This window comes from Heterodontus francisci, chromosome 5 (genome assembly GCF_036365525.1).
Source record: "Heterodontus francisci isolate sHetFra1 chromosome 5, sHetFra1.hap1, whole genome shotgun sequence".
In the NCBI taxonomy this organism is placed as follows: Eukaryota; Metazoa; Chordata; class Chondrichthyes; order Heterodontiformes; family Heterodontidae; genus Heterodontus; species Heterodontus francisci.
This window is the reverse complement of record NC_090375.1, coordinates 127,522,824-127,547,189: the sequence shown is the minus strand read 5'-3', so window position 1 is coordinate 127,547,189 and position 24,366 is coordinate 127,522,824. Positions and strand designations below refer to the sequence as shown.

At 41.6% G+C, this 24,366-nt stretch overlaps 1 protein-coding gene across 1 annotated transcript in view; it reads right to left on the bottom strand.

Moving 5' to 3' along the window:
• LOC137370042 (zinc finger homeobox protein 4-like) overlaps positions 1-24,366 on the bottom strand; it is a 340,565-nt gene that overhangs the window by 290,619 nt on the left and 25,580 nt on the right. Inside the window, exon 4 of the mRNA XM_068032076.1 lies at positions 23,443-23,945. Coding sequence (XP_067888177.1) covers positions 23,443-23,945 — 503 coding nt within the window. The remainder of the gene's footprint in view (positions 1-23,442; positions 23,946-24,366) is intronic.

Below are 24,366 nucleotides of genomic sequence, written 5' to 3'. Positions count from 1 at the left end.
TGTTTGTGATATACATAAATGATTTGGAGGAAAGTATAGGTGGTCTGATTAGCAAATTTGCAGACGACACTAAGATTGGTGGAGTAGCAGATAGTGAATGGGACTGTCAGAGAATACAGCAGAATATAGATAGACTGGAGAGTTGGGCAGAGAAATGGCAGATGGAGTTCAATCAGGGCAAATGCGAGGTGTTGCATTTTGGAAGATCCAATTCAAGAGTGAACTATACAGTAAATGGAAAAGTCCTGGGGAAAATTGATGTACAGAGAGATTTGGGTGTTCAGGTCCATTGTTCCCTGAAGGTGGCAACGCAGGTCAATAGAGTGGTCAAGAAGGCATACGGCATACTTTCCTTCATCGGACGGGGTATTGAGTACAAGAGTTGGCAGGTCATGTTACAGTTGTATAGGACTTTGGTTCGGCCACATTTGGAATACTGCGTGCAGTTCTGGTCGCCACATTACCAAAAGGATGTGGATGCTTTGGAGAGGGTGCAGAGGAGGTTCACCAGGATGTTGCCTGGTATGGAGGGCGCTAGTTATGAAGAGAGGTTGAGTAGATTAGGATTATTTTCATTAGAAAGACGGAGGTTGAGGGGGGACCTGATTGAGGTGTACAAAATCATGAGAGGTATAGACAGAGTGGATAGCAAGAAGCTTTTTCCCAGAGTGGGGGATTCAATTACTCGGGGTCACGAGTTCAAAGTGAGAGGGGAAAAGTTTAGGGGGGATATGCGTGGAAAGTTCTTTACACAGAGGGTGGTGGGTGCCTGGAACGCGTTGCCAGCGGAGGTGGTAGATGCGGGCATGATAGCGTCTTTTAAGATGTATCTAGACAGATACATGAATGGGCAGGAAGTAAAGAGATACAGACCCTTAGAAAATAGGCGACAGGTTTAGATAGAGGATCTGGATCGGCGCAGGCTTGGAGGGCCGAAGGGCCTGTTCCTGTGCTGTAATTTTCTTTGTTCTTTGTTCTTAAGCTAATTAAATAACTGAAGCCTTGGTGACTTGGGAGAGTTGTTTACAGAGAAGTGACATGTCAAGACTTATGATGGTCAAGAGTTGGTTTCGCTTTTGGGATATTGTTTTGGTTCAGTTGGGGTGTAGACTATTTTGAAGGCAATTGGAGGTCAGCCTGTCAAGAGAGAAGCACCTAGCTCACCTCTTTCCTCCAGTCTCTGAGAAACCCTGCATATCCAGTGTGATAACTGAAACCCCTGATGCTGCATTTCTCCTGGAAAGCCCACCAGACTAATTCTTGACATTTCCAGAATGAATTCTTTCTGAAAATATCCCAGTGACCCATCTCTGTGTACCTGGATGCCAGACCAAAGGGCAACGGAGATCCTTCCATATCTTCTCCTTTTCCTTCAAGAATTAACAAGTATTTGGCCAAAATAATTTTTGTCTTTTTGTAAAGTGAATCTCTGCAGAGAAAACTTCTTTATTTAAATGGTATGTGTGTGTGTGTTTGCATGCCTGTGGTTTGGGTATCTAGAATGGAATATCTATTTACATTCACATTTCATGCTTTGCATCTTTACTGGATAAGTCTTGGTTTATAATAAACTGATAATTTTGTTGTCCGTTAAAGAAACCTGGTTGGTGGATTTTATTCTGAAATAAACAAGAGTATATGATTGACCGTACCGGTGACCGGGTAACCATTTAAATTTACGTTGTGACCTGCAGAGAAGTGGAACCAGAGAAAGACAGTGCACTCCTCCCACCTCAGTCATAACATATAATTGGGGGCTGTGTGTGGGATAACCCAAAGCTAATGCAATTCTAAGTTGGGTAATAATAATTGAAAAGAGGAAAAGGAAAAAACAGGTTTCTTGTGCATTCGAGTAAAGTTTACATTCCCAGAATGGCTTTGTCAGTTGCTGCGACCTTTCTGGGGAGGGAGGATTTATCCCTGAGTGATTTGAAAATCTTAACCAAGGTTAGGCTAATAGCATTGGCAGAAAAGTTGGAGTTAGAGTTAAAACCAGGGGTTATGAAAGTAGACATAATTGAGGTAATAGCACAGCATTTGAAACTGGAAGGAGGAAAAGGCAATCCAGATGGTAGTTCAGTTGAATTAACTAGGATTCAGTTGCAAATGAAGCAGCTTGAACTTGAAAAAGAAATGGACAAACTTGAGCTTGAACAGGAAAGAGAATTGGCAATGAAGAAAGTTGAACTTGAAACACAGAAAAGAGCAAAAAAGAGAGCATTTCAAAGAGAAAGAGAAGAAAGGGAATTCAAATTTAAAAATCTGGAACGAAGACAAAAGGTTGCCTTGACTCTAGGGAAAATTCCAGGGATCAAGGGATATGAGGAGAAAGCGGAAACATGGTACTGAATTGGACGATCAGCCAAGATCTTATTTGAATGGCGGATTAGGCCTGAAAGGCCGAATGGCCTATTCCTGCTACTATTTTCTATGTTTCTATATTTCTATTCTGGTGAGGAAAGTTCTGACTCCAGCCCAGGACCCATTGGAGAGATGTTTAAATCTGTGCAAGCTCTCCTGAAGTTTGAGGAAAGGGATGTAGAGACATTTTTCATTTGTTTTGAAAAGATAGCTAGACAGATGAAGTGGCTGAAGAAAAGCTGGACACTGCTCATGCAAAGCAGGTTGATGGGCAGAGCTTATGAAGTTTATGCTCTGCTTTCTGAGGAGGCTTCTGCAGAATATGAGATGGCAAAAAGGCTATTCTCGCTGCTTATAGTTAATCCCTGAAGCATACAGGTAGAAATTTCGGAACCTCCGGAAACAGTCTGTGCAGACTTATATGGAATTTGAGAGGGTAAAGCAAACTATCATACGTAAAGGCCACGTATGAGACCCTTAGGGAAATAATTCTCCTGGAAGAAGTTAAAATATCACTCTCTTCATTAGTAAGAACCCATGTAGAGACCCAAAAAGTTTCAACAGCCAGACAGGCAGCTGAAATCGCTGATGATTGTGAGTTTGCTCACAAGCCCAAGAAGGGTAAAAGGTGGGAGGGTGAAAGGAAGGCAAGTAGCTGGAGACAAGAAGGGATCGCTGCGAATGTTCCAGGATCCCCTCCTTAGACCAGAAAGTAAGATGCTGAGGGTGGAAGTGAGGTCCGCAAGCTTAAGTGTTTCCATTGCCGCAAGGTGGGACACCTTCGTGCAGAATGCTGGAAGTTACAGGGTAAACCCATTGGACTTATTGGGGTACACAAGGCCAATAGGCCAATGCAGAGAAAGGGGCCCTGACGGACAGTATGACAGAGCAAGCTGTAGCTCTGACTGCAGCTGTAAGGCCAAGTACAAAAACCACTGAGAGTGCAGGGAATGTGAACAAGATACCTGAGAGTTACAGAGAATTCTTGTCAAAAGGAAAAATAACTCCTTATTCCTCAAGTGAGGCAGGCAAACCTATAGTTATACTTAGGGATACAGGAGCCAATCAAACTCTATTGCTGGGGAAAGGCATAACCTTTCCACCAGAAAGCGAATCGAATGCCAAGGTTTTAGTGAATGGTATCAGCGGGGTGTATATACCCGTACCTTTGTATTGGGTGTACCTGGAGTGTGAACTAATGTCTGGAACGGTAACCATAGGAGTCATCCACAGTTTGCCCGTAGACGGAGTTGACCTACACCTGGGGAATGATTTGGCTGGAGTGAAGGTAGCAGCTTCTCCAGTGGTCACGGAAAGACCAAGTGAAGTTAAAGAGACACAGCAGTTGCAGGGAAAGGTTCCAGGAATTTTTCCTTCATGTGTTGTGACCTGAGCAATGGCTAAACAAGTTCCATTGTCAGAGGTCACATTGGCATCACCGACAGATAGCCAAATATCTGAAACTTTCTTTGGGGATGTGGATTATCCAAAGGAAACGTTATTAAATTTTCTCTGATCAAGGCTCAGCAAGTTGATCCAGAATTAAGTAAAATGGCACAATTGGCTCTAAATGAAGCTAAAGCAAATGGAGTTCTGAAAGGCTACTATATTAAAAATGGGATTCTGATGGAGACCTCCTCACAGATCTGCGGATGAAGAATGGACAGTAGTTTACCAGATAGTGGTACCACCCAAGTATTACCGGGAAATATTAAAGATAGCCGATGAAATTCCTATGACAAGACATGTGGGAATCCGGAAGACCCAATCATATATAGGTCGACATTTTTACTGGCCAGATCTTTCCAAGGACGTGGTGCAGTTTTTAAAAATGTGCCATAAATGCCAGATAGTGGGAAATCTGCAACCTGCCATAAAACCGGCACCTCTAATTCTCATACCAGTTTTTGGGGAACCATTTAGTAGGGTGTTGGTAGACCGTGTGGGACCTTTACCAAAAACAAAAGCAGGAAACCAATATATACACACTAGTATGGATATGTCTACTTGGTTCCCAGAGGCCATTCCCTTGAGAACAATTTCTGTTAAGGTAGTGGTAGAGAAGTTAAACCAGTTCTTCACTAGATATGGATTACCAATTGAGGTCCAGTCAGATCAAGGTTCCAATTTTGTGTTTAAAGTTTTTCGGGAAGTTATGAGTAATCTGGGTATAACACAGTTGAAGTCTTCAACATACCACCCATAGACACGCTGGGCTTTAGAATGGTGCCATCAAACTCTCAAAACAGTGATCAGGGCATACTGTCATGAATATCCCCATGACTGGGATAAAGGGAATTTCTTCTGTTTGCCACTAGGGATTCACCTAATGAATCAACTGGTGTTAGTCCTTTTGAATTAGTTTATGGACATGAGATAAGAGGTCCTCTAAAACTAATTGAAGAAAGGTTTTTAGAACAGAGGGACGAATCTTCCGTGTTAGATTATGTATTCGTGTTCCGGAAGCAGCTCATGAGAGCCTGCAAAATGACTCAGGAACATCTTAAAGCATCCCAAACAACCATGAAGAAATGGGCAGACAAGCATGCCAAGATCCGAACATTTCAACCAGGGGATAAAATGTTAGTATTATTGTCTTTTCAGGGTGAACCGCTGAAAGCACAGGTCAGGGGTCCCTATAAAGTGGTCAAAAGAATTGATAAAGTAAATCACCATGAGGAGGATAAGCAAGCTCAGGTAAGTCAGGTAGTAATAACAGTAAAGGATGAAAGGGATAGTGAGGATAAAGCAGAAGGAGGCCTAGACAATTTCCAATTGAACCCCCTACTATCTGGTTAGCTAACACAGAATTGTTAGGGAGATTAGACACTATGCTTTCATATTTAGATGCAGAACGTGAAGCCCCAACAAGATTACTCACAGCATTTAAAAGAGTTTGTAGGGATAAACCCGGATGTACAACCTTAGCAATACATGATGTGGATGTAGGGGAATCCTTTCCAATAAAACAGCATCCTTATCGCTTAAATCCAGAGAACCCAAGTAAAAGAAGAAATCCAATATATGCTGGAAAACCACCTAATTGAACCCAGTCAATGCAGCTGGAGTTCCCCAGTGGTGTTTGTATCTAAAACTGACAGTTTAACTAGATTCTGCAAAGACTACAGAAAGGTCAACGCAGCAACAAAGGTAGACTCGTACCCAATTCCTCGCTTGGAAGACTGTATTGACAAATTTGACAGTATACTCCTCCCGCCTTGGTCGTGACAATTTATACAACAACAACCTAGTTTACAGTAGCCAGCATGGATTCAAGAGGGGAAAGTCCAGTGTACCCAACCGGTTCTACATCTTTGAGGAAGTGATGACCCAACAAGACTGTGGCAAGTCCTATGACATATTGTACCTTGACTTCCGAAAAGCTTTTGATAAAGTTCCACATGAAAGGCTATTAGTTAAACTTGATAGTCTGGGGATTCAGAATAAACCCTAAGAATTGATGTGAAACTGACTGAATGTTAGTAAACAATAAAAACTTGCATTTATATTCAATGAGTTTTTGTTAAAGAAGCTATGTCAGAGTGAGGTGCTGAATGGGTTGCCTCCGGGCATAGTGCTGTGATTGCTACTGTTTCTAAATTACATAAATTAACTGGATTAAGAAGCTTATTGCAAATTGATCAAATTTGCTGGTGATACCAAACAAGAAAGAGAGGTGGAATTGTAAGAGGAAATTTCTGAATTAGTTGGACGAGTTATGTAAATGGGCAGAACAGTGACAGATGACATTTGATGCAGCCAATTGTACTGTACATAGGGAGGAAAAATACACAGACAAGCATACTCCATGAAACATGTTGAAACAGCTAAGGATGAAGCTAGGAAAAGACCTAAGAGTCTTTGTAGACTTGGAACTAAAACAAGTTCTGTCAATGCAAATCAGCAACCAAAGTAAATAGAATGTTGAATTACATCGTCTAATCATGAGCCTATAAGACAATAATCAAAATGAATAGTTTTGTTGTCAGACTACAACTTAAATATTATGTCCTGTTCTAGTCGCCAAGAAGTAAGAGAGACATTTAAGCACAGGAGACAGTGCAGAAAAGAGTCACAAGGCTGATTCCAAGGGTCTCAATTATGAGGAAAGACTGGAAAATGTCAGTTTTTTCAGCGCAAAAAGATGTTTGTGAGGTGCTCTTATAAAAGTATATAAGATTGTTAAGGATATGGAAAAACAGTATTACTTTAAATTATAATGTGACATAAATTGAAACTAGTAAAAGATGATTTTAGAACCAATAGCAGGAAATTCTTCTTTACATAAATTGATCAACATATGGAGCAGACCTCCAGATAGAGTGGAGAAGGTGAAAATACAAATCATTTTTTAAAAATTGGTTGTTACAATAGAAGGACCTTTCTGGATGGGTTATCTGGTGAATTTTCAAACAATAGCCTTTCCAAAGCACAGATTGGCGTCCACCATCTTTCACTGCTGTCCCTGCCACAATATACAGACTGAAGTAAAATAAGAAATTTGCTTGAACTTGATCATAACATAACTTAACCAGTATTGCTAATCAATAAAATGTAATTTGATCACAGAAACTAAGATTGTTCTCAAAAAGCATTTCATTTGTCCTTAGTTTTAAACTAGTGCAGTGATTGTTTTCCATCTTTTAATAATTAACAAGTAGAATGCTTAAAGAATCTCATGAAAGCCACAGATAAGGGAGATAGTGTAATAAATAAAAGCACATCTAAGATGTACTTTGGAAATAACAAAAGAGTCATTTTAAATTCTGCAAATAATGTATCCCAGTGCACTGTATCGCGATAGAATGTGGCTTTGGGAAGCAGACTTTTTGATTCAACATTTATGTCTGTTTATGATTTATTGGCTACTGCTCTAAATAGTCTACACGTATTTAAAAAAAGCACCTCAGTCATCAAAGAACAGGTGCAATACACCAAGTCAATATGTGACTAAACCAGGGCATATGTCAATATACAATACACATAAAATCTCTCTGTGTAGGGTTCAGAAAGCCTTGCGTGCAAGTAATTTTGTTTAATTGTACTGTAACTCAGAACCACTAAAATTTTTCCATTTGCTCTGAAAGAACCCATTCAAGAAATGTTTCTGCTGTAGCCTGAATACTGGCATGTGTGCAATTTAGTAAAGACTTTAAAATGCAATTGAAACGTCCATTCGAGCAGTAGCTCACAACTTCTATCTCCTTTCCCGTCTTCTACGCAGCTGAGATCAGACATTGATGATCTTTTCAAGATTGGTAGGACTCAATGCTTTTCAACCAAGTCTAAGATATGTAGCAATGGACCTCCTCTCAAAATCCACTCAACATTAATTTGCAGCTCTGCTACTTACCAAAGTGAACAGATTCATCTAACAAGAGTGCCTGTCCAGGCCTGAGGTGCAAAAAGTGGCCCTGTTGGAGGAGTCACAGATCATTTGAGCTCTATGGAATTCTGATTTTGTGACTGTACTGTAGAATAAGGTTGGCAGGGTATTCATCTTCCTCTCCACCTTAAAATTGTAAAGTATTTCCAAAAGTACATAGAACACTATTTAAGATTCATTTTGTACTGTACAGCAAAACGGAGTCAATGGTTGGTAGCCAGAAGTCTGCCTCATAGAGAATGCTATCATTTAGAATGACATTTCTACCAAGTACACTAGTTCTGCATTCTAACTGTTAATTTGGATAGAATTCAGACTGAGACAACTTATGCAAAAAAAGTGAATAGCAACAAACCATTTCCATTCCCCTACCAGACTCAAAAAGTACTATGTTCTGTGGCTGTACATATTTGCTAATGTACATTCTTGCACAATAACCATGCATTAGGGCACTGCAACTTCGATGGTGGCACACTTTCCAATGGAGATGATTCACTTGTGCAAATGGCCTATCAGTAACTCTTTGGATTATTTCAAAGCAGGGAAACTACCCAAAATGGTGTTCTTATGTTCTAACTGCAGTTGGCCAATTTACAAAACCCAGCCTATTTGTAGAAACGGTTACTGTAATGATTTAAACACAATATTCCTTTTCAATGAATGGATATGACATAAGCAGGGAATTTTAACAGAATTTGAAGGGCATCTGTTCAGCCAATCACTTTAGATGTGTTCTTAAAACCAAACAGGTTCTCAGGTGTTTACAGCCTGACTACTAAAAGAGGTAATTGTTTCTAAAAATAATCTCTGAAAAGCCCTGAAACAAACTGTGAACTATTTTTCTTCTGAGCTTCAATGTATCAAATAGCCTCTTGCAGCAATGAAACAAACCCTATCAGGCTGAGGCTTAGCTCTTGAAATACACCAAACTCCATTTCCTACAGGATTTACATGGTCCTTGTTGCCATGGAACTAATTTTCAAATTGATTGGAACATTTATTTCCCCTAGTCCATCTATGTTCTATTCTTCTACATTGTGCTGAAGAACTCTGAAATGTGTGCCAATTAGCCCCAGATTGTGCTGTATAATGTTCTCTTTGACATCCAGACCCTGCCTCAGATGCATTACCGCACACCTGCAGTTTGGATAAAACACTGCACAGCTTTTGATAGAATATGACTTTGATAATCATGCCATGATGTTCAACAGAAACACATGCATGCCTGTACACACAAACTGGCACGCATGCACCCATGAAAATGAAGTTAACAGGAAACAGGTGGCTAGTGGCATGGTTTCCCAATCCCCACCCAGATCATGACTAAAATAGATTCGGCATCTGTCAAATGGTAAAGCCTTTGATTTCTTTAGATTGAAATGCGACTCTTTTAAGAATAATGATGTAGTTGTTGTTTTCTTATTTCATTGGTTGCATGTTTAATGCTTTATAATTATTGCCAGAAGTGCCAGTGGCATACATTTATTTTCAATTCAAGGATATTCTTAATCCAAGAAATTCAGAGATTCAAATATCCATGAAAATAATGTATTTTACATTATAGAATAGATATTGATTCGCAAAGTTCACAGAAGAACCCTCAATGCATATCCTATATTCCTGTATCTGCTATACTTAAGTAGGTATTATTGTTTCTACAAGGTGAAATTTATATCCAAATGTATCAAGAATTGGCATGAAATAATGCTCCGTTAACAAAAGAAAACCACAGATTAAAGGTGAGGGAGCCTTTATTATACCACGCTGTATGACTAATTAGTAGGCGTGGATTCATTTCTGTGATTCCTTCCCCAGTAAACTCCCAATCTTGATGGAGACATCAAAAGGCAGAGTAGAAAACAAGTACTTACCACAGGAAATAAAAATCAACTAGGCAACTCTTAGCATATCTCAGTTACAGAGCTGCATTAGCAGCGGTTAGGAAGAAGATTGTCAGACAGCCTTTTTACCTGATGCATGATATATAGGGGTAGGAGAAGGATATATGCAGGAGCTAAAAATAAAAAAAGACAAACAGGAAAGGGGTACAAAAAATTTCTCATCAATTTAATCCCCTCCTGAAAACACATTGCTGAGGAATTCCCTCTGACATAATGGCCTCAATATTAACCTCCCCCCACACGATGGAGGGTGGGAGAGGGTTGTCGGGGGGGGGGGGGGGTCATCGGGGGGGTTGTTAAAGTGTTAAATCTGAGGAATGCAACACCAATACAGCACGCGCGCATGGCACCATTTTTTAACAATGGCGGACATTGAGGTGTCTGATTGTACTGCTGTGGAGAGATGGGACATTTAATTAACATGTTTAAATCAGGTTACCACAGTACAATTGCATGCCTAAGAGGAAATCCTTTGAGAGTGCATCAAAAGGGAAACCTCTTGCAATGTTGTCTAAAGGGCAGACCTTGTGGAATTCTCATAAAGGGAAATCCTTACGAAGTGTGTCTAAAGGGAAACTGTTCCATTGCACCAAATGGGAAATCATCATAGAGTCATTATTATTATTATGCCACACAAGGAGGTCATTCAGCACATCGCGTCCATGCTGGCTCTCATGGAGTAATCCAATCAGTTCCATTCCTCCACTCTATCCCACTAGCCCTGCAAGTTTATTTCCCTCAAGTGCCCATACTATTTCCTTTTGAAATCATTAATGGTCTTTACATCCACCACCCTCATAGGTAGTGAGTTCCAGGTTGCTTTGCAAAAAAGTACTTCCTCACATTCCCCCTATATCTCTTGCCCAAAACCTTAAATCTGTGTCCCCTAGTCCTTCTACCATCAGCTCATGGGATCAGTTTTTGTTTGTCTATCTTATCTAAACCTGTCATAATCTTATACACCTCTATCAAATTGCCCCTCAATCTCCTTTGTTCCAAGGAGAACAACTGTAGGTTTGCCTACCTAACCTTGTAGCTAAAATCCCTCATGCCTTGGACCATTCTGGCATGTAAATAGTAAGCAAGTAGTGAGAGGTGGAGTGGGGCCTATTAGGGACAAAGAGGGATATATATGATTAGAGATGCAAGGCAAGGCTCATATACTTAATGAATACTTTGTATCGGTGTTCACTAAGGAATGCGATCTGACAAAATATCAGTAGATGTGGAGACAGAAGAGGCAAATGGACAGGGTCAAAATTGAGAGGTGGGGGGGTGGGGGTGGGGGAATGTACTAAAAAGGCTGGCTATACTTAGGGTAGATAATTCAACTAGGCTGGATGGCTTGCATCCCAGGTTGCTAAAGGAAGTGGGGATGGAGAGAATGGTAGGGCTTGCCATGATCTTCCAATCTTCCCTGGATATGGGGGAGGTGCTAGAGGATTGGAGAGTGGCAGATGTGACACCTTTATTCAAGAAAGAGTGTAAAGGACAGTCCTAGCAACTATAGGCCAGTTAGTTGAACATCACTGGTGGGTAAGGTTTTAGAAACAACACTCAGGAAAAATATCAACAGACACTTAGAGAGGTTTGAGTTAATTATGGATAGCCAGCATGGATTTGTAAAAGGCAGATCATGCTTAACTAATTTAATCCACTTTGTTAGGAAAAACAGAAATGCAGTGTGTTTCTTACATGGTTAAAGATTGAGAAGAGTTGATGTCCAAAGGGACCTAGGTGTCCTTGTTTATAAGTCACTGAAAGCTATCATACAGGTGCAGCAAGCAATTAGGAAGGTACATTTTTTTTGGTTTTTATTGGAAGAAGATTTGAGTACAGGTGCAAAGAAATCTTGCTTCAATTGTATAGAGCCTTGGTGAGACCGCACACAACTGTATTGTGTACAGTTTTGGTCTCCTTACCTGAGGAAGGATATACTTGCCATAGAAACAGTACAACAAAGGTTCACCAGACTGATGCCTGATATGGTGGGTTTGTCCTATGAGGAGAGATTGAGGAGACTGGGCCTGTATTCTCTAGAGTTTAGAAGAATGAGAGGTAATCTCATTGCATCCTCCTCACAACTCACATTCCCACCTAGTTTTGCCTCATCAGCAAATCTGGAAATATTACATTTGGTCCCCACATCCAAATCATTGATATAGATTGTGAATAGCTGGGGCCCAAGCACTGATCTTTGTGGTAGCCCACTCGTCACAGCCTGCCATCCCGAGAATGACCCGTTTATTCCTACTCTCTGTTTTCTGTCGTTAACCAATTCTCAATCCATGCCAGTATATTACCCCCAATCCCATATGCTCTAATTTGGCTTACTGTGTGGGATATTATCGGAAAGCCTTCTGAAAATCCAAATACACCACATCCACTGGTTCCCCCTTATCTAGTCTGCTAGTTACATCCTCAAAAATCTCCAACAGGTTTGTCAAACAATTTCCTCAAAGTCATTGACTGTTTCCGCTTCCACCACCCTTGTGGGCAACGAGTTCCAGGTCATTACCACCCGCTGAGTAAACATGTTCTTCCATACATTCCCCCTACATCTCTTGCCCAAAACCTTCAATCTGCATCCCCTAGTCCTTGTACCATTAGTTAATGGGAACAGTTTTTCCTTGTCTAACTTATATAAGCCTGTCATAATCTTGTACACTTCTATTAAATCGCCCCTCAATCTCCTTTGTTCTAAGGAGAACAAACCCGGTTTTTCCAACTTAACCTTGTAACTAAAATCCTCCACCTCTGGAACCATTCTGGTAACTAAGTGACTCCTGACAATGCAGCCCAGCGCTGACATCATCAAAGCGCTCCCAGCCTCGCACATGCGCAGAATGGACCCTTGCTGTGAGTATGGTGCTGCGCGTGCACAGCTTACGTCAGCACCCGACATGCCAGGACTAATTCACGCATGCACGTGAAAAGGTCATCAGGCACTGCAATGTCTGGTCGCCGCTCGCTCCCCGCCTCGCCATTTCTCCTCCCTCAGCCGTTCGGTCCCTGCTTCACCACGAACACCCCCCCCCCTCCCCCGCCTACCTGTGGGCCACTCGCTCCCAGGCTCATCACTTCCTCTTCTCTGTCCTGCCTCTGCTTCCCTGCTTCCCCGCTCCCTCCCACAATCACCGTCTTTCTTCCCCGCATGGTGAGAGAGAGTGACAAGATAGATAGGGGAGGGGAGGGAGACAGTGACGTTTCAGTGCATGAGGCTGCATTTGCGCATGTGCAAGTACTGCGCCACTTAGCAGTCGTGTTGTCAGCAATAGCAGCTTCTGGTAAATCTCCTCTGTACTCTCTCAAGGGCTCTCACATCCTTTCTAAAGTGCTGTGGCCAGAACTGGACACAATACTCTCAACATGGCTAACCAGAGCTTTATAAAGGTACAGCATAACTTCCCTACTTTTGTACTCAATACCTCTATTTATGAAGCCCAAGATGCTAACTACTCCCTCAATATGTCATACCACCTTCATGAATCTGTGCATATGGAATCCAAGGTTCCTCTGTCCCTGCACACTCTTTAGAGCTGTGGCATTAAGTCTATATTGCCTTTCCCTATCCCTTCTGCCAAAATGCATCACCTCACAATTCTTTGAATTAAATTCCATCTGTTGCTTGTCTGTCCATTCTGCTAGCCTATCTATGTGTTGTTGCAGTCGATTGGTATCATCCTCACTTTTAGCCACACCTCCAAGTTTGGTATCATTGGCAAATTTTGAAATTTTACTCTGTCTTGCAATATCCATGACATTTTGGTCCTAGCACTGAACCTTGGGGAACACCACTATCTACCATCCTCCATTCTGAGAAACAATCATTAATCACAACTCGCTGTTTTCTGTCGTTAAACCAAATTGTTATTCAAACTGACACTGGCCCTCCTATTCCATGAGCCTTAATTTTGTTAACCAGCCTTTTATTTGGCACACTGTCAAACACTTTCTTAAAACCCATATTGACAGCATTCCCTTCATCAACCTTCTCTGTTACTTCATCAAAAAATTCAATTAGATTAGTCAAGCACGATCTGCCTTTTACAAATCCATGCTGGCTCTTTATAATTAATTCAAAACTCTTCAAGTGCCTGTTGATTTTTTTCCCGATTATTGTTTCTAAAGCCTTACCCACCACTGACTGGCCTGTAGTTAGTAGGAATATCATTACACCCTTTCTTAAATAAGGGTGTCACATTTGCTACTGTCCAATCCTCTGGCACCTCCCCCATATCTAGGAAGATTGGAAGACTATGAAAAGCCCTTCCGCTATCTCCACTCCCACTTCCTTTAGCAACCTGGGATGAAAACCATCCAGACTGGGTGACTTATCCATTTTAAGTATTGCCAGCCTTTCCAGTACATCCTGCCTATCAATTTTCACCCCATCCATTACCTCTACCATTTCTGCTTCGAATGATATTTTGTCAGCATCCTCTTCCTTAGTAAACACCAATACAAAGTCCACATTAAGTATTCTAGCCTTGCTGTGCCTCTAAGCATATATCAGCCTCTTTGTCCTGAACAGGCCCTAAACCACCTCTTACTACTTACAGAATCACAGAATTGTTACAGTGCAGAAGGAGGCCATTAAGCCCATCATGTCTGCACCAGCTCTCCAAATGAGCAATTCACCTAATTCCATTCCCCCACCTTCGCCCTTGCAGATTCTTCCTTTTCAGATGACAGTCTAATTCCCTTTTGAGTGCCTCAATTGAACCTACCTCCACTACACTAACAGGCAGTGCATTCCAGATTCTAACCACTCGCTGTGTGAAGAGGTTTCTCTTAATGTCGCTTTTGCTTCTTTTGCCAATCACTTTAAATCTGTGACCTCTCATTCTCGATTCTTTCACGAGTGGGAATAATTTTACCCTATCCTCTCTGTCCAGACCCCTCATGATTTTGGACTACCTCTATCAAATCTCTTCTCAGCCTTCTCTTCTCCAAGAAAAACAGTCCCAACTTCTCCAATCTGTGTTCATACCTGAAATTCCTCATCTCTGTACTATCTCCAATGCCTTCACATCTTTCCTAAAGTGTGCTGCCCAGAACTGGATGAAATACTCCAGCTGAGGCTGAACTAGTGTCTTATACAAGTTTAATTTACCTCATTGCCCTTGTACTCTATGCTCCTATTAATAAAGTCCAGGATACTGTATGCTTTATTAACTGCTCTCTCAACCTGTTCTGCTGGCTTCAATGACTTATGCACATATACTCCCAGGTCCCTCTGCTCTTGTACCCCTTTAGAGTTGTACCCTTTATGTTATATTGTCTCTCCATGTTCCTCCTACCAAAATGAATGACTTCACATTTCTCTGCATTGAACTTCATCTGCTACCTGTCTGCCCATTCCACCAACTTGTCTATGTCCTTTTGAAGTTCTACACTATCCTCCTCCTGAAACTGATCCAAGTTTCATATCATCCACAAATTTTGCCCTGTACGCCAGGGTCTAGGTCATTAATATATATAAGGAAGAGCAAGGGTTCCAATACTGACCCTGGGGAACTCCACTACAAACCTTCCTTCAGTCCAAAGAACATCCATTAACCATTACTCACTGTTTCCTGTCCCTCGACCAATTTCATATCCGTATTGCTACTGTCCCTCTTATTCCATGCGCAATAATTTTGCTCACACGTCAGTTGTGTGGCACTGTATCAAATGTCTTTTGGAAGTCCATGTACACCACATCAACAGCATTGCCCACATCAACCCTCTGTTACTTCCTCAAAAACTCCAACAAGTTAGTTAAACACGATTTTCCCTTAACGAATCTGTGCTGGCTTTCCTTAATTAACCTACATTTGTCCGCGTGACTATTAATTTGGTCCTGAATTATTTTTTGTAGAGGTTTCCCCACGACCGAAGTTAAACTGACTGGCCTGTAGTTGCTGGGCTTATCTTTAAATCTTTTTTTGAACAAGGGTGCAACATTTGCAATTCTCCAGTCCTCTGGCACCGCTCCCGAGTCTAAGGAAGACTGTTGGTAGAAGATTTTTGGGTTCCCTTTTATGTTAACTGCCATTCTATTCTCATATTCTCTCTTTACCAGTCTTATTTTCCTCCTCACTTCCCCTCTCAACTGATTGTATTTAGCCTGGATCTGGCTTAAAGAATTCACTTGACATGCATCATACACCCTCTTTTTTGTTTTTGTTTCATCATATTCTCGATCTCCCTCATCACCCAAGGAGCCCTGGTTTTGTTCCTCTACCTTTTGCTTTGGTTGGGATGTACCTAGACTGTACCCAAAATGTCTCTTCCTTAAAGATACCCATTGTTCTCTTAGTTTTTCCTGACAGTCTTGATTTTACCCTACTAGTTCCCTTCTCATCCCATTGAAGTTAGACCTCTTCCAATTTAGAAGTTCTGCTTTAGATTTTTCCTGTTCTTCTCCATTATCAATTTACACCTTAAGATACAATGATCATTCTTACCCAAACGTTCCCCCACAGTCACCTGCTCCACTTGGCCCACCTCATTCAGCACCACATCGAGCAATGCCCGCCTCTTAGCTGGACCGAGAACATACTGAGGAAGGAAGTTCTCTTGAACGCAATTAAGAAGTATTTTCCCCTCCTTTTGCTTTACTCCAACCTTATCTCAATCAATATTTGGGGAATTAAAGTCCCTCAGTATCACCACTCTATGGTTCTTGCACATCTGTAATTACCCTGCAGATTTGCTCCTCTATCTCTCTCACTATTTGGAGGCCTAGAGAATATTCCAACAGTGTGACCATACCTTTCTTCCTTCTCAACTCAAATCAAGTGGATTCTGTCCTTGCCCCCAAAATACATCCTTTCTTTTCAACACTCCAATGTCTCCTCTAATCAGTATTGCCACCCCACCTCCCTCTTTCCTTCCCTATCTTTTCTTTGCATCCTTGCATATTAAGTGCCCAGTCCTCACCACTTTTAAATCACGTTTCCGTAATTGCCACTACATCATATGCCCACACCACTATTGGTGCTTGTAGCTCATCAACCTTATTAAACACACTTTGTGTATTTACAGACATACATTCTAAACCTGTATTTGTATTTTTCATAGTCTTTCATCTGCTCCTATCTAAATGGTACTACTTCCTTCTCTAGTACCATCCAACACTCAAACGGCAACCCAGCCCTGTCGACCCTGCAAAAGCCCTCCTTACTAACATCTGGGTGCTTGTGCCAAGGTTGGGAGAGCTGTCCCACAGACTAGTCAAGCAACAGCCTGACATAATCATACTCACGGAATCATACCTTACAGATAACGTCCCAGACACTGCCATCACAATCCCTGGGTATGTCCTGTCCCACTGGCAGGACAGTCCCAGCAGAGGTGGCAGCACAGTGGTATGCAGTTGGGAGGGAATCGCCCTGGGAGTCCTCAACATCGACTCCGGACGCTATGAAGTCTCATGGCCTCATGGCATCAGGTCAAACATGGGCAAGGAAATCTCCTGCTGATTACCACCTACTGCACCCCCTCAGCTGATGAATCAGTACTACTGCATGTTGATCACCACTTGGAGGAAGCACTGAGGGCGGCAAGGGCGCAAAATGTACTCTGGGTGGAGGACTTCAACACGCGTCACCAAGAGTGGCTTGGTAGCACCACAACTCACCGAGCTGGCCGAGTCCTAAAGGACATAGCTGCTAGACAGGGTCTGCAGCAGGTGGTGAAGGAGCCAACAAGAGGGAAAAACATACTTGACCTCGTCCTCACCAATCTGCCTGCCGCAGATGCATCTGTCCATGACAGTTGTGGGAGGAGTGACCACCACACACTTCTTGTCAAGACAAAGTCCCGCCTTCACATTGAGGATTCCCTCCTTCGTGTTGTGTGGCACTACCACCGTGCTAAATGGTATAGATTTTGAACAGATCTAGCAATGCAATACTGGGAATCCATGAGGCACTGTGGGCCATCAGCAGCAGCAGAACTGTACTCAACTACAATCTGTAACCTCATGGCCCAGCATATCCCCCACTCTACCATTACCATCAAGGTGGGAGACCAACCCTGGTTCAATGAAGAGTGCAGGAGGGTATGCCAGGAGCAGTACCAGGCATACCTCAAAATGAGGTGTCAACCTGGTAAAGCTACAACCTAGGACGACTTGTGTGCCAAACTGTGGAAGCAGCATTCGATAGACAGAGCTAAGCAATCCCATAACCAACGGATCAGATCTAAGCTCTGCAGTCCTGCCACGTCCAGCTATGAATGGTGGTGGACAATTAAACAACTAACTGGAGGAGTTGGCTCCACAAATATCCCCATCCTCAATGATGGGGGAGCCCAGCACATCAGTACAAAAGATTATGCAGAAGCAATTGCAACAATCTTCAGCCAGAAGTGCCGAGTGGATGATCCATCTCGGCATACCCCTGGAGTCCCCAGCATCACAGATGCCAGTCTTCAGCCAATTTGATTCACTCCACGTGATATCAAGAAACAACTGAAGACAGTGGACACTGCAAAGGCTATGGGCCTTGACAACATTCTGGCAATAGTACTGAAGACCTGTGCTCCAGAACTTGCCGCACCCCTAGCCAAGCTGTTCCAGTACAGCTACAACACTGGTATCTACCCGGCAATGTGGAAAATTGTCCCGGTATGTCCTGTACACAAAAAGCAGGACAAGTCCAACCTGGCCAATTATCACCCCATCAGTCTAATCTCAATCATCAGTAAAGTGATGTAAGGTGTCCTCAACAGTGCCATCAAGTGGCACTTGCTTGGCAATAACCTGCTCAGTGACGCTCAGTTTGGGTTCGGCCAGGGCCACTCAGCACCCGATCTCATTACAGCCTTGATTCAAACATGGACAAAACAGCTCAACTCAAGAGATGAGATGTGAGTGACTGCCCTTGACATCAAGGCAGCATTTGACAGAGTATGGCATCAAGGAGCCGTAGCAAAACTGAGGTCAATGGGAATCAGGGGGAAAATCCTCCGCTGGCTGGAGTCATACCTAGCGCAAAGGAAGATGGTTGTGGTTGTTGGAGGTCAATCATTTGAGCTCCAGGACATCACTGCAGGAGTTCCGCAGGGTAGTGTCCTATGCCCAACCATCTTCAGCTGCTTCATCAATGACCTTCCTTCAATCATAAGGTCAGAAGTGGGGATGTTCGCTGATGATGTTCAGCACCATTAGCAACTCCTCAGATACTGAAGCAGTCTGCGTAGAAATGCTGCAAGACCCAGACAATATCCAGGCTTGGGCCGATATGTGGCAAATAACATTTTCTCCGCATAAGTGCCAGGCAATGAGCATCTCCAACAAGAGTGAATCTAACCATCTCCCCTTGACATTCAATGGCATTATGATCGCTGAATCCCCCACTATCAACATCCTAGGGGTTACCATTGACCAGAAACTGAACTGGAGTAGTCATATAAATACCGTGCCTACCAGAGCAAGTCAGAGGCTAGGAATCCTGCGGCGAGTAACTCGCCTCCTGACTCCCCAAAGCCTGCCCACTATTACAGAGCAAAAGTCAGGAGTGTGATAGAATACTCTCCACTTGCCTGGATGGGTGCAGCTCCAACAACACTCAAGAAGCTTGACACCATCCAGGACAAAGCATCCCGCTTGATTGGCACACCATTCACAAACATTCACTCCCTCCACCACCGACGCACAGTGGCAGCAGTGTGTACCATCTACAAGATGCATTGCATCAACGCACCAAGGCTCCTTAGACAGCACCTTCCAAACCCGCAACCTCTACCACCTATAAGGACAAGAGCAGCAAATGCATGGGAACACCACCACCTACAAGTTCCCCTCCAAGTCACACACCATCCTGACTTGGAACTATATTGCCGTTCCTACACTGTCGCTGGGTCAAAATCCTGGAACTCCCTTCCTAACAGCACTTTGTGTTCCTACCCCACATGGGCTGTAGCAGTTCAAGGTGGCAGCTCACCACCACTTCTCCAGGGCAATTAGGGATGAGCAAAAATTGCTGGCCTAGCCAGCGATGCCCACATCCCATGAATGAATTTTAAAAACTCATTTTATACACCCAGCTCCTCTTTTCTACCTCTATATGTTGGTGCCCATCCCCCTGACAATTCAGTTTAAACCCTTCCCAACCACACAACTCTCACTGCCTGTGAGGTGATCATCTCCTCAAACGTATGGTCCAGGAAATTTTCATCCTCCCTGATGCTCTATAGTGACTCCAGATCATGAATTTCTCATTAAGATATACTCTTTGTTGAGTTTGTTGTAGAGGAAATACTAAGTGTGTTTAAAGGGAAATTTTTGTGGTGCATGTCTATAGGAAATCTTTGTGGAATGCATTGAAAAGAAAATACCCCAGATTGTGTCTAAGGGCACATTGTCATGCAGTCCGTTTGGAAGATTGTGTGTGCTTGTAGTATATTTATGGTACGTGTATGATTTTAGGGACAGGGAATACTTCCAACTAATATTATTGATTGCCACGATGTTAGTTTTTTATGGATCAGTCGGGAGCTGTCTATTTCTTTCAATGAAATCACCCTGTTGTATTTGATTGCACTGATAGCAAAAGGCAGCATGTATTGAGTTGATAGGAAAATACTGTCATTTGCCTTTAAAGGAATTAACCACAGAACACTTAATGAGGAAATCAGTGTAGTGCAGAATTCCTGTGGATGGACATTGAGGGAATCCTTTCGTGTAATGTGTCTTTTGGATTCACTTGGGAGTGTGCCAAGGGGCATCTTGTGGATCATGTTGGACTATTTCTTGTTTGTACCTATTGGGATACTGTCAGTGTGTGTCTGGTGGAAGTTAAGAAAACTGGGAGAGTATGTGTTTGGAGGAATACTCATAAAACATTTGGGGGAGCTGATGTCTGGCATGTCTGAAGATTCTGACAGAACGGGGATAACTTTGACTTTGGGTGGTAGTGTAAAATGGGTGATATTGATTGAACTGCTGTCAGTCAAGCTAATGGAAATGAAAATCTGGATAGATATATAACGGGCGGTTGAAACAATATCGTCCATTCTACACTACTGCCCATAGTCAAAATTATCCCCTAGAGGTCTAAAGGAATCATTACAAATCATGTCATGGGAAACCATGTCTCGGAGGATTCAGGGATCCTCATGAATGTTGTTGCCAAGGAGGATACCCCTCAGCATATCTAAAGCAAACCTCAAAGATTACACTTAATAGCATCTCTGCGAATTGTATTTGGGAAGAATCTTGATTCAGCGTGTTCAGGGAGCAGCCTCTTGGTGAGGTCCACGAATGCCTCTCCATTATTTGCTATTTGGTTAGTTTCTTTAAAGGGAAATAGAGTTATATTGTTTTCTTTTCAACTCAATACCTGTTGACTTTTGCAATAAACACCAAGCTCAGCAGGTCGATTGCATTAAAAAGGGAAGGACAGCTTCCGACTGGTCCATAAAAAGACTGTGCTGCAATCAGTAATCTGCAAGGATTCTCTCTGCCCCATGTTAGCATTGTATGTCTGTGAACTCCATAGAGCAGCCCTTCTACAAAGTTGTAAATGTATTAAAGTAGAAGGCAATGACTGTGGGACAAATGGGAGTGGGAAGTAAATACTTTAAACTAGCAAAATTTCCCAACAGTATTGTGTTCTGGTAAAACTCAAGGTCCTTTCCTATAGCTTTTATTGTACATATTTTGCCCAGACAATTATGTTGAACTGCCACTGATTTTCAATGTTTCTGCTGAGAATTAAAAAAAACATTTGTGAAGAATTCCACTTTCTATTTCTACTGAGCCCCATGGGCCCTGCTTAAAAACTAATACTGTAATACCAGTCTACTGTGGTTCTGAAACTTTAAAAAAAAATCATATGTCATATAATTGGCATGACAGTTATGCCTTCTGGGTTCAGCTTGTCAAGATTCTTCCATCCACACAGCTAGTAAAATAATAGCAGAATCAATAAAATGGAAGAGATATTTGCAGCTGTTGTGTGTCAATAAACCTGTAATAACTCTTTAGGGTGTGCTGACCGGACATGATTTTAAAACGTCCTCAACAACATTAAACATGCTGATTTGTAAACTGGAAAAAAGTGTCTTTGGGGAATCCATTCTTACTAAAGACAAACTCTGGTTATGTCCAGTCAAATCTTCTTGGGCATTTTACATTAAATTGTTTTTCTCGATTTTGTAACCTTGTTACTTTACTAATAAAAAATAGGATTCTGTTTCTACCTTCATATCAATCAAATATTCATAGTGTTCAAGTTGAATGTTAAGTAACTCTTGATAATAGTAGGTGTCCTATGTGAAGATCTGAAGAATGGATTTTGTAATTATTGTATATTCTCTGCATGTCAAAGGTGATTAATAGTGTTGGCAAGTGTCTAATATAGTCTGAACTTTAATCTTCTTTACAAAATAACTTTTCAAAATAAGTTCACATGTTGACAATCGTTTGCCAAAGTTTGGAAATTTTGTACATCTAGACAACTCAATCAATGCTCTGATGAAAACACATCTATTTTCACCAGCAAGCAAACCTTTGAGTATAAACATTTGATCATTTTTACATTTGTATTTTCGAAGGGCGACGGAAGAAACACCTAACTTCCTATACAACCAGCCCACCATCACACTTGCATCTACTAAAGTCCATCCCTTCCAGCTCCTCATCGTGATTCTAAAACATCAGTGAGCATCAACAACATCACATTGTCAACTGTGCATTCAGTCCTCATGAAGGTTGATTCACCATGTCAAATAGACATGTTGAAACAGCAATGGCCTTTCAAGTTTTTAATCATTTCATGACTCTTTGGTGAGACTTGTTAATGTCAGCATTCCAAAGAGCTAGTTTTCTGCATAACTATTAATGTCTTAGTTTAAGAGCCCTGAAAGCTGCAAGACTTCAGCCACACCTATTAAATACTCCTTTTTTGAAGTATAATTAGGATTGTCCATCACAACAGCAACACACTAATTCATCAATCAAACTGTCAAATAGTGGAACAAACATAGTTTTGCACACAGCTGTTTCACTATCTTTAGTCCACTGGATCTAAACAAAAAATGCTTGGCATCACTATTACATCCTGTTGTGAAAGTATAACATCTCAGGTGTATAAACAGTGAGCTAACTTCTAGCCATCAGCTTATAACCTTGATAATCAATCAACAACTTATCAAAGTGGCAGAGGGAATCAAATGTGTAATCAATAATTATAGATTAAAATCTCCTATTATAGACCACCCACCTCTCGCTCAATTATTTGATGTATTAATAAAATGGACTAACAGATTATTTTTCACTACTTCAGTGGGTATGTAGTGCATTCAGTATGGCAGCTGAAAACCTACTCACCGACTCCTCGTTAAGTATGTTACGTTCACTGCGTTTGAGGCACATTTTCTTGCCTTTACAAAACTGAGCAAATAATTGATATATGGGGGAAAAAAACAATCAAATACCAATCCTATTCTTGAATGCTGAACAATCAACTGTTTGGTAACTGTCCAATAACTAACACTTACCAAATCAATTAAAATTACATGGTCTTGGAGTCAATGTCCTAATTTTACAGTTTATTTAGGTTATAATTCAAATGATCCCACATGTTTTCAACAAATTAGCACTATATTGTTCAAATTCAGTTTGAATTTTAAGGATAAAGACATATTGATCTGTACTATATTGGCTGATTTAATTTGTCCACATAATTATTTTCAATTCTTTTCCATAGAAACACAGACTAATTAGATCTGTCACAGAACACTGTCTCTTCACCCATTATATATTATGTACATATGAATGATCAAATCTCATTTTCTTACCTTATACAGCTTGACTGCTGCCTCATGCCTATGGTTGGTACTATGAAGGCGCAACTTATCCACACTATTAGTATAATAGTCACAGGCATTGCATTTCAGATGCACTGGATTCCCAATAGCTACACACTTCAGCCTCCACTCATTAGGTTTGCCCCCTTCTCTGATGTGGGCCACCAGCTGATATTTCTGCATGTGTTTGTCTGTCTTACAATGGAGCTGAAAGTTGGCCTTCAGCTGAGTGTTGTAGTTGCAGAGTTTACATTGATAGATGTCTCCAATCACAGCCTTCCACTCCTCTTCAGGGAGTGAACGTTCACTGTTCACATGCAAGTTCAGAGTCTCCAGGCTGTCATTGGTAAATTTGTTGCAAACAGCACACTGGAACAGCTTCAGCAAGGGGTCATTGATGTAAGGTGAAATCTCTCCAGCAGTAAGGAAGGACAGGTCATCACCCACTAGTTGACCACTTGCAAGCCTCATTTCAGGTGGTAGGTCACTATTAACTGCAAAGAGAAAATCAGAGGGAACAGTTCGCTATTAAAAAAAGCATATACCATAAAAAAGATTTGCATTTATATAGCACCTTTCATGACTACTGGAATTCTCAAAGCGCCTTACAGTTAATGAAGTACTTTTGAAGTGTAGTCACTGTTGCAATATAGGAAATGAAATAGAAACACACAATGGAATTGGTAAAATAAAGCCTTGGTGAGGAGTCTGCTTTCTTGGGAGCTTAAACCATAAAAAGCTGTAATAGGATTGAATCAGGATCAATTACAATCATCCCTTTCAACTCCAAAATTCTCTCATCAGATAGCTTTAATTACTCCTATTGGGCATGATGCCATCCCAGAATTTGCATTTTTAAACAGATAAAAGTTGATCAATGATAAAACAAAACTGCAGCACATTTAGAGTGTAAGT